Here is an 18,648-nt window from a genome sequence, read left to right as displayed (position 1 = left end):
TTGTGACGTTTAAATCCTCAGGAAAATGGTAACTGATGTAAATCAACTGTTATAAATCAAGTGAGAAGTATAGGTTCATTTTCCCATTCAAGCCAACTTCCAACCAGCTGAATCGCCCCCTGGTGGCTATTCAATATAGTTTTACTTCTAAATTGACATCCTCAAGAGAACCAGAAGAGTATGTCCACTTTGCATATACAGACTATGTGCATGAACAACTGGGATGTTCAGAGAAATGTATTCTTGAGAGCGATTTGGGTAGCAATGCTCTTCATATGCTGTTGTTTCCATTATGGTACGGTTTAGAATGGTAAAACGGACAGCAACGGAGGACATCCAGTAACTCGTTTTTTCCTGCCCGCTTTGTGGCTCTTTGTCTCAACAAGACGTCAAGCTTTGTATGAGAATAGACTGATGGTGTTTGCCTCAACTTTAATGTGATATTTACACCAATCGCAAGGGAGTAACCTTTTTCTGTTGGCCAATCAGCTGACTGTCGTGGGTGGACCATACCATTTTACCATTTCTGGTATGTGAGGGAAGGGTGCCAAGGAATGGACAGTTGGTCTGTGTGTCTGTCTGTTCTTCCCCACTTGCACTTGCTAACATGACCAACAGAGGCCGCCAGAGGCTTGTGTGAATGCCATCTGTGATTGCCTTGTTTTGGTACTTTTCCTAATGGAAACACACACAAAAAATGTACCAAACCATACTATTCCACATTATTTGGGCATATATACATTTCTACAACACACATCTGTATCTAGAGAAGATTCCTGGTCCAGCTCATATGCAGATAGAGTCACAGAGTTTGAGTTTATACCAGGAGTGTCAAACTCATTTCAGTTCAGTTTTGATCTCAAGTGGGCCAAACCAGTAAAATAATAGCATAATAACCTATTAACAACAAGAACTCCTTTGTTTTCCATTTAATGAAATATCTTTATCCAAAACATATTATGAACAACAAGCGCAATTTCAACAATATTATGCCTAAGTTTATCATTTACACATGTGCATTGCAGTGGATCTACAAAGGCACAAAACATTTGGTCAAGAGTATCTGGAACAGAAAAATAGAGTATGATATTTTGAGATCATTCACAATATGATTAGAATCTAATCATAATGTGGATTTTTAAGAAATTCATCTGGATTGGACCCTCTGATGAGCCCGATCTGGCCTGCGAGCCGTATATTTGACACCCCTGGTTTATACCATGGGACAATAGAAGTGCCTCTCAAGGTCCATCTCATTTCAAAATATGTAAAGCTGGAGATGTTTGAGATATTTCACCTCTACTGCAATTCCAGTAGCCGAGAGCTAACTGGAAAATGACTGAATTGGATGACCTTCATAGCACCTTCTAACAGTAAACATAAAACATTCTTCCAAAAAGCCTTGGTTACACATCTCATACCTCATACGCAACATAAGAGATCATAAAATATGCATTTAGTCTGAAAATTCCCCAACACTAACCATGACCTCTGGTTTTGACCATGGACTGAATTGGGGATTTAAAAGATGCTGCAAAGCAGTAACAATTATGGAATACACATATAACGACACACATGTACGTGTGCATACCAAATATGTACTAAACCACGATTATATAACATTATCAGGCTGCAGGTTCATTAATCACAAATGTGAGCTGCTCCACAGCTAATGTAAGGAAATTAATCAAAACAGGGAACATTAATCACAGCAGTGGCGACACCTGTGACAATGCCATCTGATTTAAACATGTTACTCCAGACTGTGTTAATGATGCCACCCAGGGATAGGCAAAAGCAATGTCAATACCGCACTAACTATGTAGCAATTTTCCTACACATAGTCAAGCGGGCGTATGCCAGGGCTCGTTGCACAGGGGTCAGTGGGTGTAGCAGCAATTACCAGGTGCAGCATTTTCCTCACAGCTTGACCACTGGGTTTTTCAGTCTGACTGTTGAAATGTCTGTTCAAATTATTTTGGTCATACTTTATTCCTCCCCCCACCCTTTGGCCCATTTCTTCACCAACAAATAGCAGCAGCCACAGATTACAAAAGGTAACTGGGTTTATTGTGACAAAGCAGTCCAGTTTGTCATTTTGAAACAATGTGGAGAGAAGAAATCATGACCAGATTTTACAAATTTGTGTTAGAGACACAGGAAGAGGTGTAGCCTTAAGTGAACTCTTTTGGTGCTGCATCCCAGCAATCATAAAAAAGTACAAAAAGATGTGAAGTATATGTAGAAACACGAAGATAATGTTTAAGGACTTTTAGAAGAAACTACATTATCTGCACGATATAAAAGTTCAAACCGTGTTGCATGTCCTTATGCAAACATGTCATGCGTCTATAGAATTCTCCCTATTTAAAAAAATCGACCTTAACGTCAGACTCTTGTTTTATTCCACTCAAAACAAAAAAAAGGCTTCAGAGGAAAGAGGTTCTTGAACCTTTCAGTTTCGACTCAGTTGTAGGTGAAAGATGTTAGAGTTTGAGGGCAATGACTCCTGTCCTTGTACATAATTGTGACAAATGTGCTATTATGAATAACTAAATCAGGTTTTATTGAATTATGAGTTCAGTGCAGACATTTCAAATGGATAATTTAGGACATTTTGCTCAACCTCTACAAAATGAGGGTTGGAATTATTAGTGTTAAATTTTGCAGTTTGTATAAAGGTCTAAAATACCAGTGCTGGGATAACCTTCATGAATTAATAAGAAATATTTGAAGCATTTTTTTGCTCATAATATTTGTTCGTTCAAATCAAATCAATTCAAATCAAATATTTCAGCCTAGGGCTTCCTCAGCAAGTGTAATGATATCAGTAACTGTTGACTCCTGAAACATTTGACCCACTATTTGATATCAATTTAGAAAGCCCACTATTTCACTTACCATATATAAAAAAAAACATTTGTATAAATCATCCTTGTTGAGAGAATAACACAGAAACAGATCATATCATGATAAACATTTTTTCCATATTTTATCATAAAAAGCTTCAGTTAGAAATATAACAAAAACAAAGTCACCTAAGAGATTAAAACAGGTGGGACCTCTTTGGAAACCCATGGAAGTGATTTAAGTGATTTGTAGTTTCACATCATGCATGCAATCATTTCACTTCATATGAGACATTAGATCTGGTGGGATTTATTTGACTCCAGTAATGGTGGCAATAATGGAATAATTATTTACAGACATTTAATTTTAGCTGAGTCCCTAGCTGAGTCAGCAATGGAATGGAATAGAATAGAGTGAAACAGAATATCACTGTACAACAAGATTGGATGCAAACCTACCTGTGGAACATCTGCTCATTAAGTCACTGTAAAAGGTCATTCCAATACAACATGGTAATAATATTGTAATAGGGAAGTGATATTATTGCAATACCACCATCATAATCACCAATAATAACCTGACGATAACAAAATATATTGTACGTGTATATAATATGATAATTACTGATTATGATTCAAGTTGTTATTACTTTGGAAAGAACATGATATTGCTGTTATATCATCTCCTTACTGCCACACTCGTACCATTATTATTGCCAAGCTGGAAATTGCATTATAAATAAGGTTATTGCTATCTCATTAAGTTAAGTGTCACCAAGTAAAATACATGACGAACTATAAAACTAAAAGCATACACACACACAGGACATTTCTCACATTAGCACAGCAGTATTTACTGTGGCCGTGGCTCTTGGATAAGATCCGTTTTTCATTCTGTTTTTTTGAGCTGATCTCTTTCAGTTTTATAGCAGCGTTGTTCTCTTACCTCTGCGGCCTGAAGGGCAGCTCTGATAAACTTCTCATTAGCAGTCGGGGCGAGGATGATCAGGGAAGATTGAAAATCAAAACGTGTAAGACTTTATGAACAGAGCTGGTGACCTCTGCTTATTTATTCATGGCATTACTAAAGAGGACTTTGGAACAGAATGCCCTGCTAAGTAACCAACAACCATGTTGTGCATGTCTGCAGGTTGCTAAGCACTACACACTCTTAATTTCTCTTTCTCTGACTCGTATACATGCACTTGACACCATCCTGAAGTAGACTTACATGTCCAGGTATTCCAGCAATCCAGGCCAAGCCTTGTCAGATGGAGGAAAGTCTATCCCAGGGTGGAGACATGGGGGGAAGAGAAGGTGGAGGAGGTAAGGGGGAGTTGCAGTAAGTCTAGCCGCTGGTGGAGTTGAGGAGGGAAGAAGAGGACCAGAGACAGGAGCAGGTAAAGGGGATCATATTCAGGCTCCTGGGGACAGAAGGCTTGGCGTGGCACTGCACTGCCCACCCAACATCAACACTCTCAAGTTCCCTGGCTGAGATGGGCCAGATAATCACCCTCTCTCCATAGGGACCATCTGGAAAGTAGGAAGGGAGGCAGGGGCCATATTTTATTTCCATAAAACATAAATTCACTCATCTGCTCTCAAGGAGATAAAAAAAACATTGACCTCCCTCTCTGTTTTGATCCCCATTTTAAAAGTGACCTACACAAACCTTCCTCATATGAGAGCAACATGTCACAGCCAGTGCAAATATCACACACGTGTTCACCCGTTACAACAGCGTGTGTGTGTGTGTGTGTGTGTGTGTGTTTGTGTGTGTCTCCCGCTCTTCGTCTCCGAGTGTCTCCAGTTTGATTGGCACTGCTATCCTTGTAGAGATCAGAGGACAGCCACTGTGATTATCATCTCACAGTGGTAACCGAGACACCCCTAATCCCATAATAATCCCTCACAGTCAGCCAGCACACAAGTATCATGACCTCCTGCAAAGAAAGCCCAAGCAACACATTGGCGTTTGACACTCACCACATACACGTGTATTTACCTATTTTTAATGAAAACACGTAGGCATGTAATTTTTCCAGTTCCACCCTTTAACACATTTACTGCCCAATGAATTAAGATGCAGAACATCTCATGCGTCTCTCAACAATCACCTTATGCCTTTCGTTTTCGAGCACAATATTTGGTCTATTTAGTAAAATAATTATTCTGACCACAGACAGTTCAGGGTCATTACAAGTCAAACATAGAGGTCTGTCTAACCAAATCCAAAAGCGAGACCAGTAAAGTCTACTCATAAGCTACTTAATTAGGTTTTCAAACGCTTTTTGATGCGTTCACTCACGTGGCAGCCCATGGCAGTCCCTTTTGCCAACCTGCTGAAGTTCAAACTGAGCATGACAATGGCGAGGAAAGGTGATTTACTCAGAAGAAGAGGACATATGCAGTGAGCAGCAGTTCACTGGGCAAAAAAAATGCCCTGTTGATGCCAGAGGTCGGTGGTGAATGACCAGCCTAATTAGAAATGAGAGAACGGCAACAGTAACTCAAAATAACCACTTGTTAAAACCAAGGTTTGCAGATGATTATCTGTGAATTCACAACACATTAACCCTTGAAGCAGATGAGCTAAGCAGTATGTAGAGAAGCACACTCCTGCCACTTCAATGGGTGCCCTGCTGTGTACCTAATAAAGAGGCTACGAGTGTACATTCCACATTCAATCTAGGAGTGTCAAACTAATTTTAGTTCAGGGGCCACATGCAACACAAATTAATCTCAAATGGGCCGGACCAGAAAAATAATAGCATAATAACCTATTAACCACAAGAACCCCTTTGTTTTACATTTAATGAAGTATCTTTTTACAGAACAATAAGTATAATTTCAACAGTATTATGCCTAAGTTTACCATTTACATGTGTATGTGCGTTACAATTTACAGATCACAGTGGATCTACAAAGGCACAAAACATTTAGTCACAGGTATCTGGACCCTCTGGTGAATTTATACAGTCACAACCTACATGCGTTAGTCACACTACTGCATTTTGGTAATAGAGATCTTATAAACTGATTGTGTCATTTGTGTTATTTTAAAGGGACTGCAGGGACCAGTACAATTGCATGGCATAAAACAAATTGTAAAATTATAACTTAATGTTTAAACATGGCTAGGGCATTTTTTGGACTGATGGTGATCGGTTTAAGAATTAACCTATTTGGTATATTGTCATGCGTCAGAATTGGCAGGAGATTGGAAGTGGAAGTGTGTCTGCTTTAGAGCAGCAACAGCAGAATTATCACAAGTGACAATGACACACAGTGAAAACATTATTTACAGAGAGAGTGTTTGCAAACCTTGGCTGAATCTCTTTTGGTTCCCTGGATCTGTATTCAATTTCTTTTTGTCTGGTTGAGACATTTTTGAGAGGGGTAGTGAGGCCTTTCGGGTTTTATAACTTTGATTTGTGACCTCTCTGTGTTTGACTGACCCTGCTCTGATTGTTAAAGTGCTACAAGTGCTACATTTTTTTGGTATAGGGTTGCACAATATTAGCGGCAAGATATTGGTGTCAGACGGTATTGGCTTTAAAATGTATTATCAAATAGTGGCAAACGTGCCAAGATCCCCTGTTATGACTAATGACTAAAACAGTAGGCTAGTAGGCTGCTAGCTTTGTCACCTATGTTTTTGCACAATGAACAAAATATATATCTATATCTGCTGTGAAAATGAGTATGCAAAATATTATGTTAATTTCACCACAGAAGAAACTAAAGGCCCTCTGTTGGATGCAGGGAAAAACATATATATATATACGTACATATATATATGTATATATATATTTATATATATATATATATATATATATACATATAAAGCAGGTTGAATTTGCGAACATTGGAAAAAAGTCACAGTTCAAAGTTTGCTTGGCTGCACATTTATCACTACTCCTAAAAAAAGAGATATAAAATGAATCAAAACTTTGACTTAACAAAGAAAAAAAACACATTTTGTAAAGCCTGAAGATGTGACCTATAAACAAAAACACACCGCAGGATGTCCATATAAGGAGTTGTTTATTATTCCCACCGCAATTTACCAAGGGTGCGCCTGTGACACTGGTCTGTGCCACATGAGCACTAAGCGTTAAGCATATATTGGCATATCAGATATAAAGAAAAGGTCCAATGTCCTGCATCTCTTATTTGGTGTGTGGCAGTGGGTGGAGCAGCAGAACAAAGCACCAAACCAAATGTATTATTGGCCCACAAATGAATATTTAAATTTAAATTTAAATTGAACATGTGTCCTTATTTCTGATGACATGGTGTCATTTATACATATAGTCATATAGTCTCACCTGCATGCAGAAGACCCTTGTGATAAAAAGTGAGAAAGTCATGGTGGGTTCCAGTTCTCAAATGTCTTTTCCATTAGAGACATGTTTTACCTTCTGACCTGTGTTTATGTATCTCTCCCATATACATGTGGCGCGTGAACATGTATATGTGCTCAGGTCTGTCACCGTGTGATAACTACAGCCTTTCGGAAGGGCTGATGGCTGGTTCGCTTCCATGGCGCTCTAACTGCAGGGAGATGTGCTCAGCAGGGGGTCTGGGAGTCAGTGGATGTCATTGTTTAACAAGCAGTTTCAGCGCCATTCTGTAGACATGAAAAAAGCTGCCGACTTCAGACAGGACAAAGAAAGACCCTACAAGTATGAGTGTGCGCGTACATATGTGTGGATATGGTAATAACACATACAAAGTTGTGCGTGCCCTTCAACTTGTGAACATGAAGGGGCACACAGTAAATGTGTTATTATTTCCACCTACCGGGAAAGAAATTGGCCTCTCTGCTTTCAATTCCTCCTTTTTTTTTGTCCCGGTGCCACTGTGACATTGGAGATCGACAAAATAAGTTGGTTTTACTTTTGAGAATTTGAATTTCATTACAGTACTTACAGTACTCACTGGCAGATGATGAATATGGTAGCCATAAGTATGTTTGTATAAGTGTATAATCACTTCTTCTTTTAATTAAATTGCTGGGTTTTCATAGCCTTAAAACAAGGCTTTTATATATTCAAGGGCTTTGCTTTATGGGGGCTACCATATTTTTAGTTCAGTCCATTCAGACAAACTGGCCACAATGTGGATTTTCCCATTTTGAAGCTGCATGAGTGCCCTGAGTATTACATTACATTACATGTCATTTAGCAGACGCTTTTATCCGGAGCGACTTACAATGGAATTGAGTACAATCAGCCAGGGGTGGAGTTGAACTTGCGACCATTGCGACCATGATGTCTTTCGCACACAGGGTACCGGTCTTAACCACTGAGCCACTCCGCGCCTGTATGAGGCTCGGCCTCCGTAGCACTCTTTTGTACAGAAGAATACCTGTACTGGCGGTTGTTTCCCTGTGTTTCAGGCATCCCCGGTGGCGGCCTACAGCACCCCAGGACCAACGACATCCAACTCTCCCTGTTAGATTTGACTTTTAGAATTCTCCTTTTTAACAATAAATGTCCCGTGGTACACTTTATTCCAGTCTGTTATCTCATGCATCTGGTAAAAAAACATCACAAGAATCTGCACCCCAAACAATATAACCTTGAAATTTACGATTGGCATTATCACCACACCTTCCTCACAGGAGGAGCCTCCGTGAGTTACAGTCTCAACATTAGATGTTGGTAATTCTTACACACTGGATCTTTAAAATATTGACATTTAGTGGTGGATAAATGTAAAGTGTAAAAATAGATAAACAAATATGTTTCCTGTGTCTTTGAATGATTAACAGATGAGAACTAAAGACTAGATTACTGTAAGTTGTACATACAGTATACAGAGTAACAGGCTAACATACAGCATTAAACTTGAGTGAAGTAAAAAAATAAGCCACATGTGCTTCAGTTGTTACAAATGGATCCAGCACTCAGACATTTTCCTCTTATCAAATAAATAACTGACCCACTCATGTCTCAAAACGTTCAAACATGAAGTAAACATGAGTGATAACAGCACCGTGTTCCAGTGAAGTCACTCATGTCATTTATTTTTTTAACTGGATTGGTGCGTCATGAGTGGGATTATAAATAATTCTTGTCCCTTGTGCTAATACATTTTTATTTTTTTTAGAAAAAGTCAATACTATAATGTATCAGCAGACTGTTATTTCTCCTATTCTTTTTTCCATCATGAACAATGTGGAGCTATTCGTCTGACGCCAAAGTTAGTTCAACAAAAACTCTAAACCGGGTGTTAGTCAAAGAAAAATTGTCCATGCTTTGAAGCAACTCAACTAATAAATGATAATAATGTAATGATAAATTCATGATTTGGAAAGAACAAATTCTTTTTTTTCTTCCTCCACTATCGTTACATTTCACGCAGACTTCGGCAACAGGCAGCTAAATTCACATTACGATCAGAGCTGCACTGAGCTCCATTATTTCTCACCTTCATTGTTTTTTTTCCTTCACATTGGAACACTGTGACACACCATTCAATTACAATTTTGCAGGTACAGAAATGAACTTGTAACACGCATGAAAAAAACGCTGCACTAAAGCGTGAGGAAATTAGTGACAATATCATATGTATTGAATTGAATTGAATTGACTTTATTCCTTCCCCAGGGGGGAAACACACATTCACCACAGCTCAGTTGTGAAAAAAGAGAATAGAATAAAAATAAGAATAAAAAATAAAATAAAATAAGATTAAAAAAGAACAAGACATATTATTATATTAGAATATGTATATCATCATTTATTTTTTCATTATATATTATTACAGAGACAAGTTGGATGAATGAAATCCATCAATCATTTGTTTCTATATTCTAATTGAAGCAAATTATTTGAATCCTTATGTCATTTATTAATGATGTATGTATTCATTTTGATTGGCTTTCAATGCCGAGTAGCACTGAGACATCTTCCTTTTGCTCTTTATGTATATTGTCTCATTTTAGTTACCTCTAATTGTATTGATTTTATTGTATTACTTATTATTTATGTATATATATACATTATATAAATAAATAAATAAATATGTATATATATTTAAGTACTAAAATATTACTGTGTATATTATATATACGGTATTATTTAATTACTTAAGTAATATTCATATTTAATATACTTAATATTTTAGTAAGTAAGTACTTATTTTATTTTTAAGTACTATGGATACCTTTTGGGTGTTGTAAAGGGCTTTATAAGTTAACATGTGAAACATTGTTGTTTGTGTGATGGAAAATATTATACACTATATATAAATGCAGTGATTTCAGAGGTTTTACATATGTAAACCTTATAAAAATAGACATAAAGTGTTCAGTTTTACTTTGTCTCACTCTCCCCTCTTTTTGTGTGTAAAGTGCACACACACAAACATACACAGACTCACTTTGGGAAAATGTGCACAAGCTCTCTAACTCCACAGGGTATCACATTTTTATGACCGGTCTCAGTGGTGTAACTACAGTACACATCCGTCTCCTCTGCATTAGCGTGATAGATGTACTTTTCATGCTGCCATTAGCGCTGAAGCAGTATGCTGTGCAGGGCTTGAGTATGCTAATGTGCCCTCTCACACCTGCAGTTTCCAATTACCCCTGAGGAATGCCGCCAAGACTCAGTCTGCAGCCACCAATAATATGAGTAATGGCAAAATTACACAAGTCCTTTGTATAGGAAATGGTGGAAGAAAAAAAGGAAAATAAATCGTTCAAGAGGGGGTTGGAACAAGAAGGAAGAAAAGAAAAAGAGGTGAGGGTAGAAAAAATACAGAGGGACTGAGGGTGAGGGTTGTAACATTGTTTGTATGCTGTGTCCTCCATCTGAAAACAGGCTCTGTCAAGCAATACTATCAGACCTGACTGAGGGAGCATTTTATGTGTATACACCAGCAGCACAGAGGTGGGTGGGAACAAGAGGCGTTATAGCAAACTGCAAGTTTTTTTGTTGTTAATTTTTGGTTGTACTTTGTTTATTATTATTATTATCTAAAATATAAGATCAAACTTTAGATCAGATCAGAACTCAGCACATACAGATTTAAGATGGAACTCATCCATCTTACTTCCGTGAATGATCGTTGCTCCTCCCCGTCATATGTGTTCGGCTTCATAACAAACTTTGTTCAGTCTATATATAGACAAATATAAATAGACAAAAACCAAGCCGATACTTGGTCAGATGGACAGATGATCTTTTATCTGCATGTGTATGCTGCTAATATGTGTGTGTGTGTACTTGTATGTATATCTTTGTGATTTACATACAAAAATCAAGAGACCCCTAGGGTGTGAGGACATTTTGGGAATTTGAAGACCTTTGTAGCTGGTCTTTAAAGGGCTTTTTCAGGGTTTAGACTAAGTTTTGGGATGAGAATTAGGTTTAGGTTAAAGTAATTTAGGGGGGTTAATGACGTAAATTGAATAAAGTACCCAGTATGTTTGTACAAATGTATAATTGCTTTAAAAAAATGTTTTCGATGTCATCTATATAGAATGAGGTTTTTAATATGTACTCTAGGCTTTGTGGAGGTAGTCATCTTTTGCCACCATATTGTTTGTTGTTGTTTTTAACAAAGGTCAAACTGACCAACCAGCCAGAGTTTTTACTTTGCAGAAGAACAACATCCTTTCTGGTTTGCAGAGGCCACTGTAGTCCCCTGACGTACTCAGGGTTAACCGCAGATATCAATTCTTACACACTGGACCTTTAAGAGTTAGGATTAGGCATTTAGTAATAATGGTGAAGGTTTGGGTTAGGCATTAACTTTGTTATGGTTAATGTTCAGGATAAGACTTTGTTTAGGCTGTCCAAACTACTGTGGAAGTCAATGTAATGTCCTAAGAACAGCTACACAGACCTACATATTATGGGGATTTGTCTTCCTTACAGGGACAAAAAGAAGATCTCCATCACATGAATTACATTTTAAGGTGAAGACATGTTGTATATGGTTAGGATGAACTTAGGGTTAGATTAAGGTTAGAGTTGGGCCAGTAGTAGTAGTTATGGTTGAGGTTGGAGTAAGTCTAGGAAATGAATGTAAGTCAATGTAATGTCCTCTGATGTTATGGAAAACAGAAATTGTGTGTGTGCGTGTGTGTGCATGTGTGTGTGTGTGTGCGTGTGTGGATGTGTGTGTCTGTCAGACAGGGGAGTATTTTGGGTCCTTGTGGCTGCTGGTCTCGATAACAGGGGCGGAAAAATCAATCACCTCCTTTGACAGCCATGTAAGTGGCCCCACCTCTTTATTTCCCTACTCCACCCCCCACCCCCACCCCGTTTCTTTTTTCTTCTTCTCAACCTCTACATGTCACTAATAGAAGACGATACACATTGTGCAGGCAGGAAACCAAACACAGATTTGAGCACACCTGACACACACATACTCAGTCAGGTTGCACCTGGTATAAAGCCACAGTGGGATTAGTGAGTTGTTCGAGTTGGTTAACACATGTTCAGGTCACTGTCTCCATGACTCAACTGTGTTCAATACACTGTTCTCCTTATTATACTCCCATCTCCTCTTTCCATTCACACCCCCTCGGTTTCTCTCCCTCATATCTGCACATGTGAATGTGTTTAAGGGGTGAGGAGGGGGCCACCAAATCCACAGAGAGGACTTGGCAGTTGCTCGTCTCCCTCCCCGCTTCATTGCTTTGGTCCTTCCCAAATCCTATTTCACGGTGCCAAGCATCCGCTCCCTGGGATCTCCACAGCTCCCATCTCCAGACACAGGTTTAAGCCGCTCTCCTGGCACCGACACTGGGCATGGAGAGAGAGAAAGCATGTGACGCACACACAAGCACCGCCAGAGACACAAACACACCTATTATATTTGCTCAGAGAGGGACTGACATCCTGAGGTGTGTATGCAGTGCTTACTCACATAATCTTTGTCTCGCAAGCTTCATTTACCACATGTTCTACTGTGTAACCTCTGACATGAGTTGGGAGGTCATGCGAGAATCCTACGGGCTGACTCCTTCTGATGCACATTCATTCATCCATCCATCAACCAAATCACTCAAGCAACCACTCACACTCAAGAACTCATTCAGTCAAGTAACAACAAATCAGTCTAATATAACTGTTGATACTGTTTAAGTTTCACAAATTAATAAACTGTAGCCAAAAGACTAAAGGCCTAATTATCACCTAATTAATGTGTTTTCCCATCATACAGAGTAAACTTCTGCTTCAGTGGTCCTCCAATTACAACTAATCAAACCAATTAATTAGCTGCTAAATTACCTGAATCTGCATCAACGGTATACTCTGACCCAGGGGACACTTGAGTATCGTTGCATTGAGAAAACTGATGTGCTTTTGTGCAACAGCCACTAGATGGCACCAAATATCTGAGATCACTGCTCATACGACCCAGTTTTTTTCTGTTAAGCATATTCCCCAAACTCTCTTGATATTTAAGTACCTGATTCTCCAAAATAATAACAACAAATATTCTTTATGAATGAGTGATGAACTCTAATCATAATGCATGAAACTAAATCTAAAACAACTGTCATGAAGTTTGTTATACTGTCAAATAGATTTAGAGTTAGATTTTCTTATATATTTGAACACACACTAGTTAGTGACAGTGAGTTTTATGTTGTAAACATTAAAACTGGGTCCAGGAGCAGTCGGCTGCATATCTGTGCGGAGTAATGTGGGTTCCTCACTCAAGGGCACCTCATCACCTGACCTGTCCCAGAATTTGAACCATTAACTCTCCAATTAAAAGGCTAATTCCCCTCCACTTGGCCACTGGTTATCCATATCAATTAGTTGTTGTAAATAACACTTAACAACAATTGTAAAAGCTGGACTTTTGCTTTTAGTGTAAACCGAATTTTCATTTGGTTTTGGTTGCATTGTTTGTCCCTGATCTGTCCTGTTCAGTGATCACTGTTTCTATTCCTTGTGTTCCCTTGGATTTGTCTTTGTTAGTTTTTTTTTTTTTTTGCTTTTTAAGTTTTTACTTTTTTAATGCAAGTCTTCTTCAGCTTAAAACACTAACCCTGTATTTGGATCCTACATTTGTTGAACCATGACAATAAATACTGCTGACTGAGATGCACAATGTACCATTAAAGCATATGATATATGCCAAAGCTAAGATTGTTGAATTTTAAGGTCTTTTTCCCAACAATTCACTTAACAATTTATAGGATTTGTACTTCAGAACTGGAAATATCATCTAAACACTGAAGTGATATTTGTTAAAACAAGTTGGGCTCAACAAACTGTACAAAAAATGTAAACACTAGAATATTAATAACACTTCTGTTCACCAAAGTGCTCACCACATTCCATAAACCCAGCTGACTCGAAAAGGCAGTGTACACCACGGACAGGTCACCAGTCCATCACACGGCCAACACACAGAGATGAACAACCATTCTTTATCACACTCACACTGACGGTTAATGTAGAATGTTCAATTAACCGCCGCATGTTTTTGGACATGAGGGAGGAAACCTGAGTACCTGGAGCAAACCCATGCACACACAGGGAGAACGGCGAAGGACTTTTTGCTATAAGGCAACAGGGCTTCATATTTTACGCTATCAATTAATTAAGTGAAGCAAGTTGTCAGCCATTTTCTTTGTTTCAGTGTGCGTTTCTCTTGTCTTGAACCCTATGTGTCATGCTGATGAGCAGATCAATTTGACACCGCTTGGTTAATTGAACAACTCCTTGTTGTAATATCTTATGGATATAAGAGGACTGTCCATAAACACAGACAGGGAAGTGATGGCAATATGATTTAAAATAACCCACTGCCCCATATGCACTTCTCCCTCATCCATGCACACAGAGGACTGAGGGAAAGAAAGAACAATGACTCACTTCCTTCACTCAGAGAGCACAGCAGGAACTCTACTTTCAACAACAAACATCAACTTGTGCTATTATTATTTTTTTAAATATATGCTCCTATGTATCTGCCTAAATTACAAATGCATTAATTTCACTGTTCTGTTGCATAAACAGGTAAAATTGGATGACTATGACCAGGACATAAAACACAACATGCAAATAATGTGTCACAGCCCATAAACAAAGAGCATGTTGTAATCGGTCCACTGAGGCGTACTCATCATTAGACACTAAGTGCCCCTGGAGTGTTGAGGGAGGGAAACAGCGGCATCAAGCAGTGGTATAGGTCAGAGCTTAAAGTGCTGCTTCCCCATGTATTATTAATAATTCAAAGTTATAACTCCACAAATGAAATGTCCGAGGCAAACATCATGTCCTGCCACTCTTCAGGTGGAGGAGTGGCTATTTAAATTTCCTCTTAATGACAGATGTTGCAGTGTGTGACAACAGGCACAATAATGGCGTGTTTGCTAAACATGAGCCCTGTTATGCAACAGTTCAGAATTGAATTATGAATCACCTCTGCATCTCTTAATATGTTGGACTTCTCATGTGTTATTTTGTGTATTTCAGCATTTTACATCATCATTTGCTTTCTTTACATTAAATATACTGCCAAAAAAATGGACATCCAACAATCAAACCGAAATCAGCAACCCATTGAGGGCTGCATTCAAAATTTTACAAAAAAACTCTTTTGAACTGTGTACTGAGATGGAAATCATGGACATTATAAGAAATTATATGACTTTATAATTATATTATATGGCTTTATTTATGTTAATGATGATATAATGATGATGATTAATTAGTCCATTAAGAGCAATAAATGGGAAAAAATAATTATTATTTGACTGGTACGACTGTTAGAATTCATAATTCTGAAAAGGGGCTGTGGTGATATTTTATTTAAAGGAATACTTCTCCAATTTGCATTAAGCAAGTGTCACGACACATAATAAAGAAAAGAATGAAGATATTTCTCAACTCTGGGGAAACGGAGGTTGGGAAGCACAATTTTTCAAAAATACTACCCTTATTCTAGTAATACAAAGCTAAATGCAACTCGGTATTCCTTTCATTTTTATTAACATTTAAAACTGCAATCCTGATTTAGAAAACATGGATTCATTATTTTCTAATATTAAAAACAGAAGCAGCTCCTTAGAAATGAAAGGATGAATATAATATCCTATAAATACATTCCTTGGTTTATTAGCAAAGCAATTTTATTTTCTTCACCTGCTAGTCTCAAGTGTATTCTTACAATATTGTGTCATGAATAAAGCCTTTAGTTTCCAGCAGTTGTAAAGGGTGAGTGTCTTAATAGAACATTACCAGAGAGTAAAGCATTTGGGGCATGTGAAATGTCTCTAATTATACGCTGAAGTTAAATATAGGCTACAGTTGGCAAAAAATAAAAATAAATAACACATCAGTTTCTTTACAGTGTGTACAGGCTGTGCTCTTGTACCCACACAGCTCTTGTTTCTCATTTTAATTCATTTACATAAAAAAATTATCAAAATCCATTGTCAAAACAGCTTCCAATTCATCTTCCTGTCAAGAGATTATTTGTTTCAGCTCTACTTCTAATTACTTGTGGGTAAATTAATCCATGACTGTACACACAATCTTATCCAGCACTCCTTTTTTTCATACCATGTAAAAAAAGTGATATAAAAGTTTGAATAAGAGATTGTGCAGGGAAGAAGAGAAGCCAAAGAAGGCATAGACACCTCTACTGAATGAAATAGCAACATTAAAAAAGAAAAAAGATACAGAAAACCTTATTTAGAATATATATTTTTTAGTGTGACTATAATAAAAGTCAAATAGATAAAAAAAATAGGTTCCTCTAGGTAATAAAAACAATTAAACATAAGACCCCATCAAGCTGCACTGACCTCGAACAGATATTAGGTCAACATAAATAAATGATCACATTTGTACAAATAACATGCAAATATAAAAGATACATTTGTAGGGAAACAAGAAAAGAAAAAACGTCAATATGAAAGAGACCTGGAAAAAGTTTAGGTTTATGGACATCTCATTGTTGCTTCTTTTCAAGACATATACATTATTAATACAAGAGAAATACATTATTATTTGAACATGAATATGACTGCATAAAATGCGGTTTGTTTTTTTGTTAGTTTACATATCGTTGACCCAGAAGTTGCTGGAGGTGAAGCTGAGGACATTTAAGGTATGTATATTTGTGTTTATTTATTAATTTATTTATATCTAACACTTTTGTTTGAGAGGGGCTGAGGTTTTTTGTTTATTTTTGTTTGGTAGATTTTTGTTTTGTTTTGGAATTAGAACAACGGGTAAATCTTTTGTTATTGTGTATATTGTAGACTTAAAAAAGTGAATCAAAGCCTACTTTAAAAAACAACAACCATGCAGGTCACTTCTTTTAGTGGATTATTACATAGATGCGAGGACGCCTCAGTGCGCATGCGCGAAGCAGTCATCTGACGGCCGCGCGCTGGCTGCTTGTGGACGTTTCGCGTCTTCTTCGCTTCACCGAGAGCCTCCACGGTCAGCACAGAGCGGGACACCGTCTGTCTGTCTGCCGCAGGAAGAAAATACTTCACCCGTGAGTGGTCTCACCAGCGAGACGGCCCGTGTGGAGGTTTGTGAAGGTCGCTGTGAAATGTAGCCAACAGCCGCGGCAGCACCAGCGTGAGTGCGGGTCGTTGTAATCACTCGGTTGCTGCATGTGGCTCTTCCCAGCGATGCCATGAAAACCAGCCGACTGGGAGAGCGCTGCTCCTCGCTATCGCAGTCACGGCGGAGGCGGCGGTGGTGCTCCTGATGGTGAGAAGCGATGGGTACTGGTGGAAAGAGCCGCATTAGGTAGCGTTTACGAAGATCCAAGGAGAGCTGAACGTCTCTGTTGCAGAGTTTAGTCGCCGCCGGAGCTGCGTAAATGATGGATTTCACCCTGCTCCGGAATATCATCAGCAGATACGTAAGTCCTCCCCCCCCCCTCCATCCATCCATCCATCCATCCATCATCCACAGCGTCTGTCACCACAATAACCACTGTGGGCACTCTGCCTTGTAAGCAAGCAAGTTACTGATGGGACGATATATACTATCACGCAATATTCGATGTTATCGCGATTGAAATCACACAAAAAGTAAGTCGACCGTGGTCCATTTCCATTTTTGTGAGATAATAGTGCATGGAGAAAATTGTTGTTCGCTCAACATACACCCATTGGTCAATATATATCAGCTAAACCTGTTCAACTGCTGTTTAATGTCAATATTGACAACTTGCTGAAGTTCAAACCGAGCATCAGAATAGCAAAGGCAGTTTGCATTTTATTTAAAGTGACTATTAAATAAAATGTCAGAAAATGTTTTAAAATGATGGTTGGTGTTTCCCAAACCACAGAACGATGATGTTCTCAAATGTCTAGTCTAATTTCTAATTTACATGGAGCTGACAAATCTGAGCACTTGTATTAGTTATTTAATAAAACACTTATTTAATTGTCAAAATGATTTCCCATTCATTTATGGATCGATTTATTGTTGCAGCCATACTTTAAAGGTGGCGTTGTGTAATGGTTGTTGGTACTATTGGAGTATTTTCACACACAACCATCTCTGGGGCTTACAGAGAATTGTCCGAGAAAGAGAAACTACACAGTGAGCAGCAGTTCTCTGGGGAAAAAAGCCTTGTTGATGCCAGAGTTCACAGGAGAATGACCCGAATGTTTCAGTTTCTGGCAACAGTTACTCAAGTAACCACTTGTTACAACCTCAGGCCTAACCACTTGTTAGACTTGAGCCAGACTTCCCATGTCCTTGTGTCCACAGAGGTCCACTACGGTCCGTGTGATGCAATTATAATCCTCCCGTGTCTGTGGTGGCGTGGACCCTTTGAG

The 18,648-nt window shown here is 38.4% G+C and overlaps 1 protein-coding gene across 6 annotated transcripts in view; it reads left to right on the top strand.

Annotated features, from left to right (window-relative positions):
- Positions 1-17,223: 17,223 nt before the first annotated feature.
- LOC122763017 (phospholipid-transporting ATPase IH-like) overlaps positions 17,224-18,648 on the top strand; it is a 37,322-nt gene continuing 35,897 nt past the window's right edge. For all 6 annotated transcript variants that reach the window (XM_044018151.1, XM_044018146.1, XM_044018141.1 and 3 more), the window contains exon 1: positions 17,224-17,720. In XM_044018151.1, coding sequence (XP_043874086.1) covers positions 17,679-17,720 — 42 coding nt within the window. In that variant the 5' untranslated portion in view covers positions 17,224-17,678. The remainder of the gene's footprint in view (positions 17,721-18,648) is intronic.

Source organism: Solea senegalensis, linkage group LG2 (assembly GCF_019176455.1).
Source record: "Solea senegalensis isolate Sse05_10M linkage group LG2, IFAPA_SoseM_1, whole genome shotgun sequence".
Lineage (NCBI taxonomy): Eukaryota > Metazoa > Chordata > Actinopteri > Pleuronectiformes > Soleidae > Solea > Solea senegalensis.
Note: the sequence above shows the minus strand (reverse complement) of the source record. Positions and strands in the feature narration are given on the sequence as shown.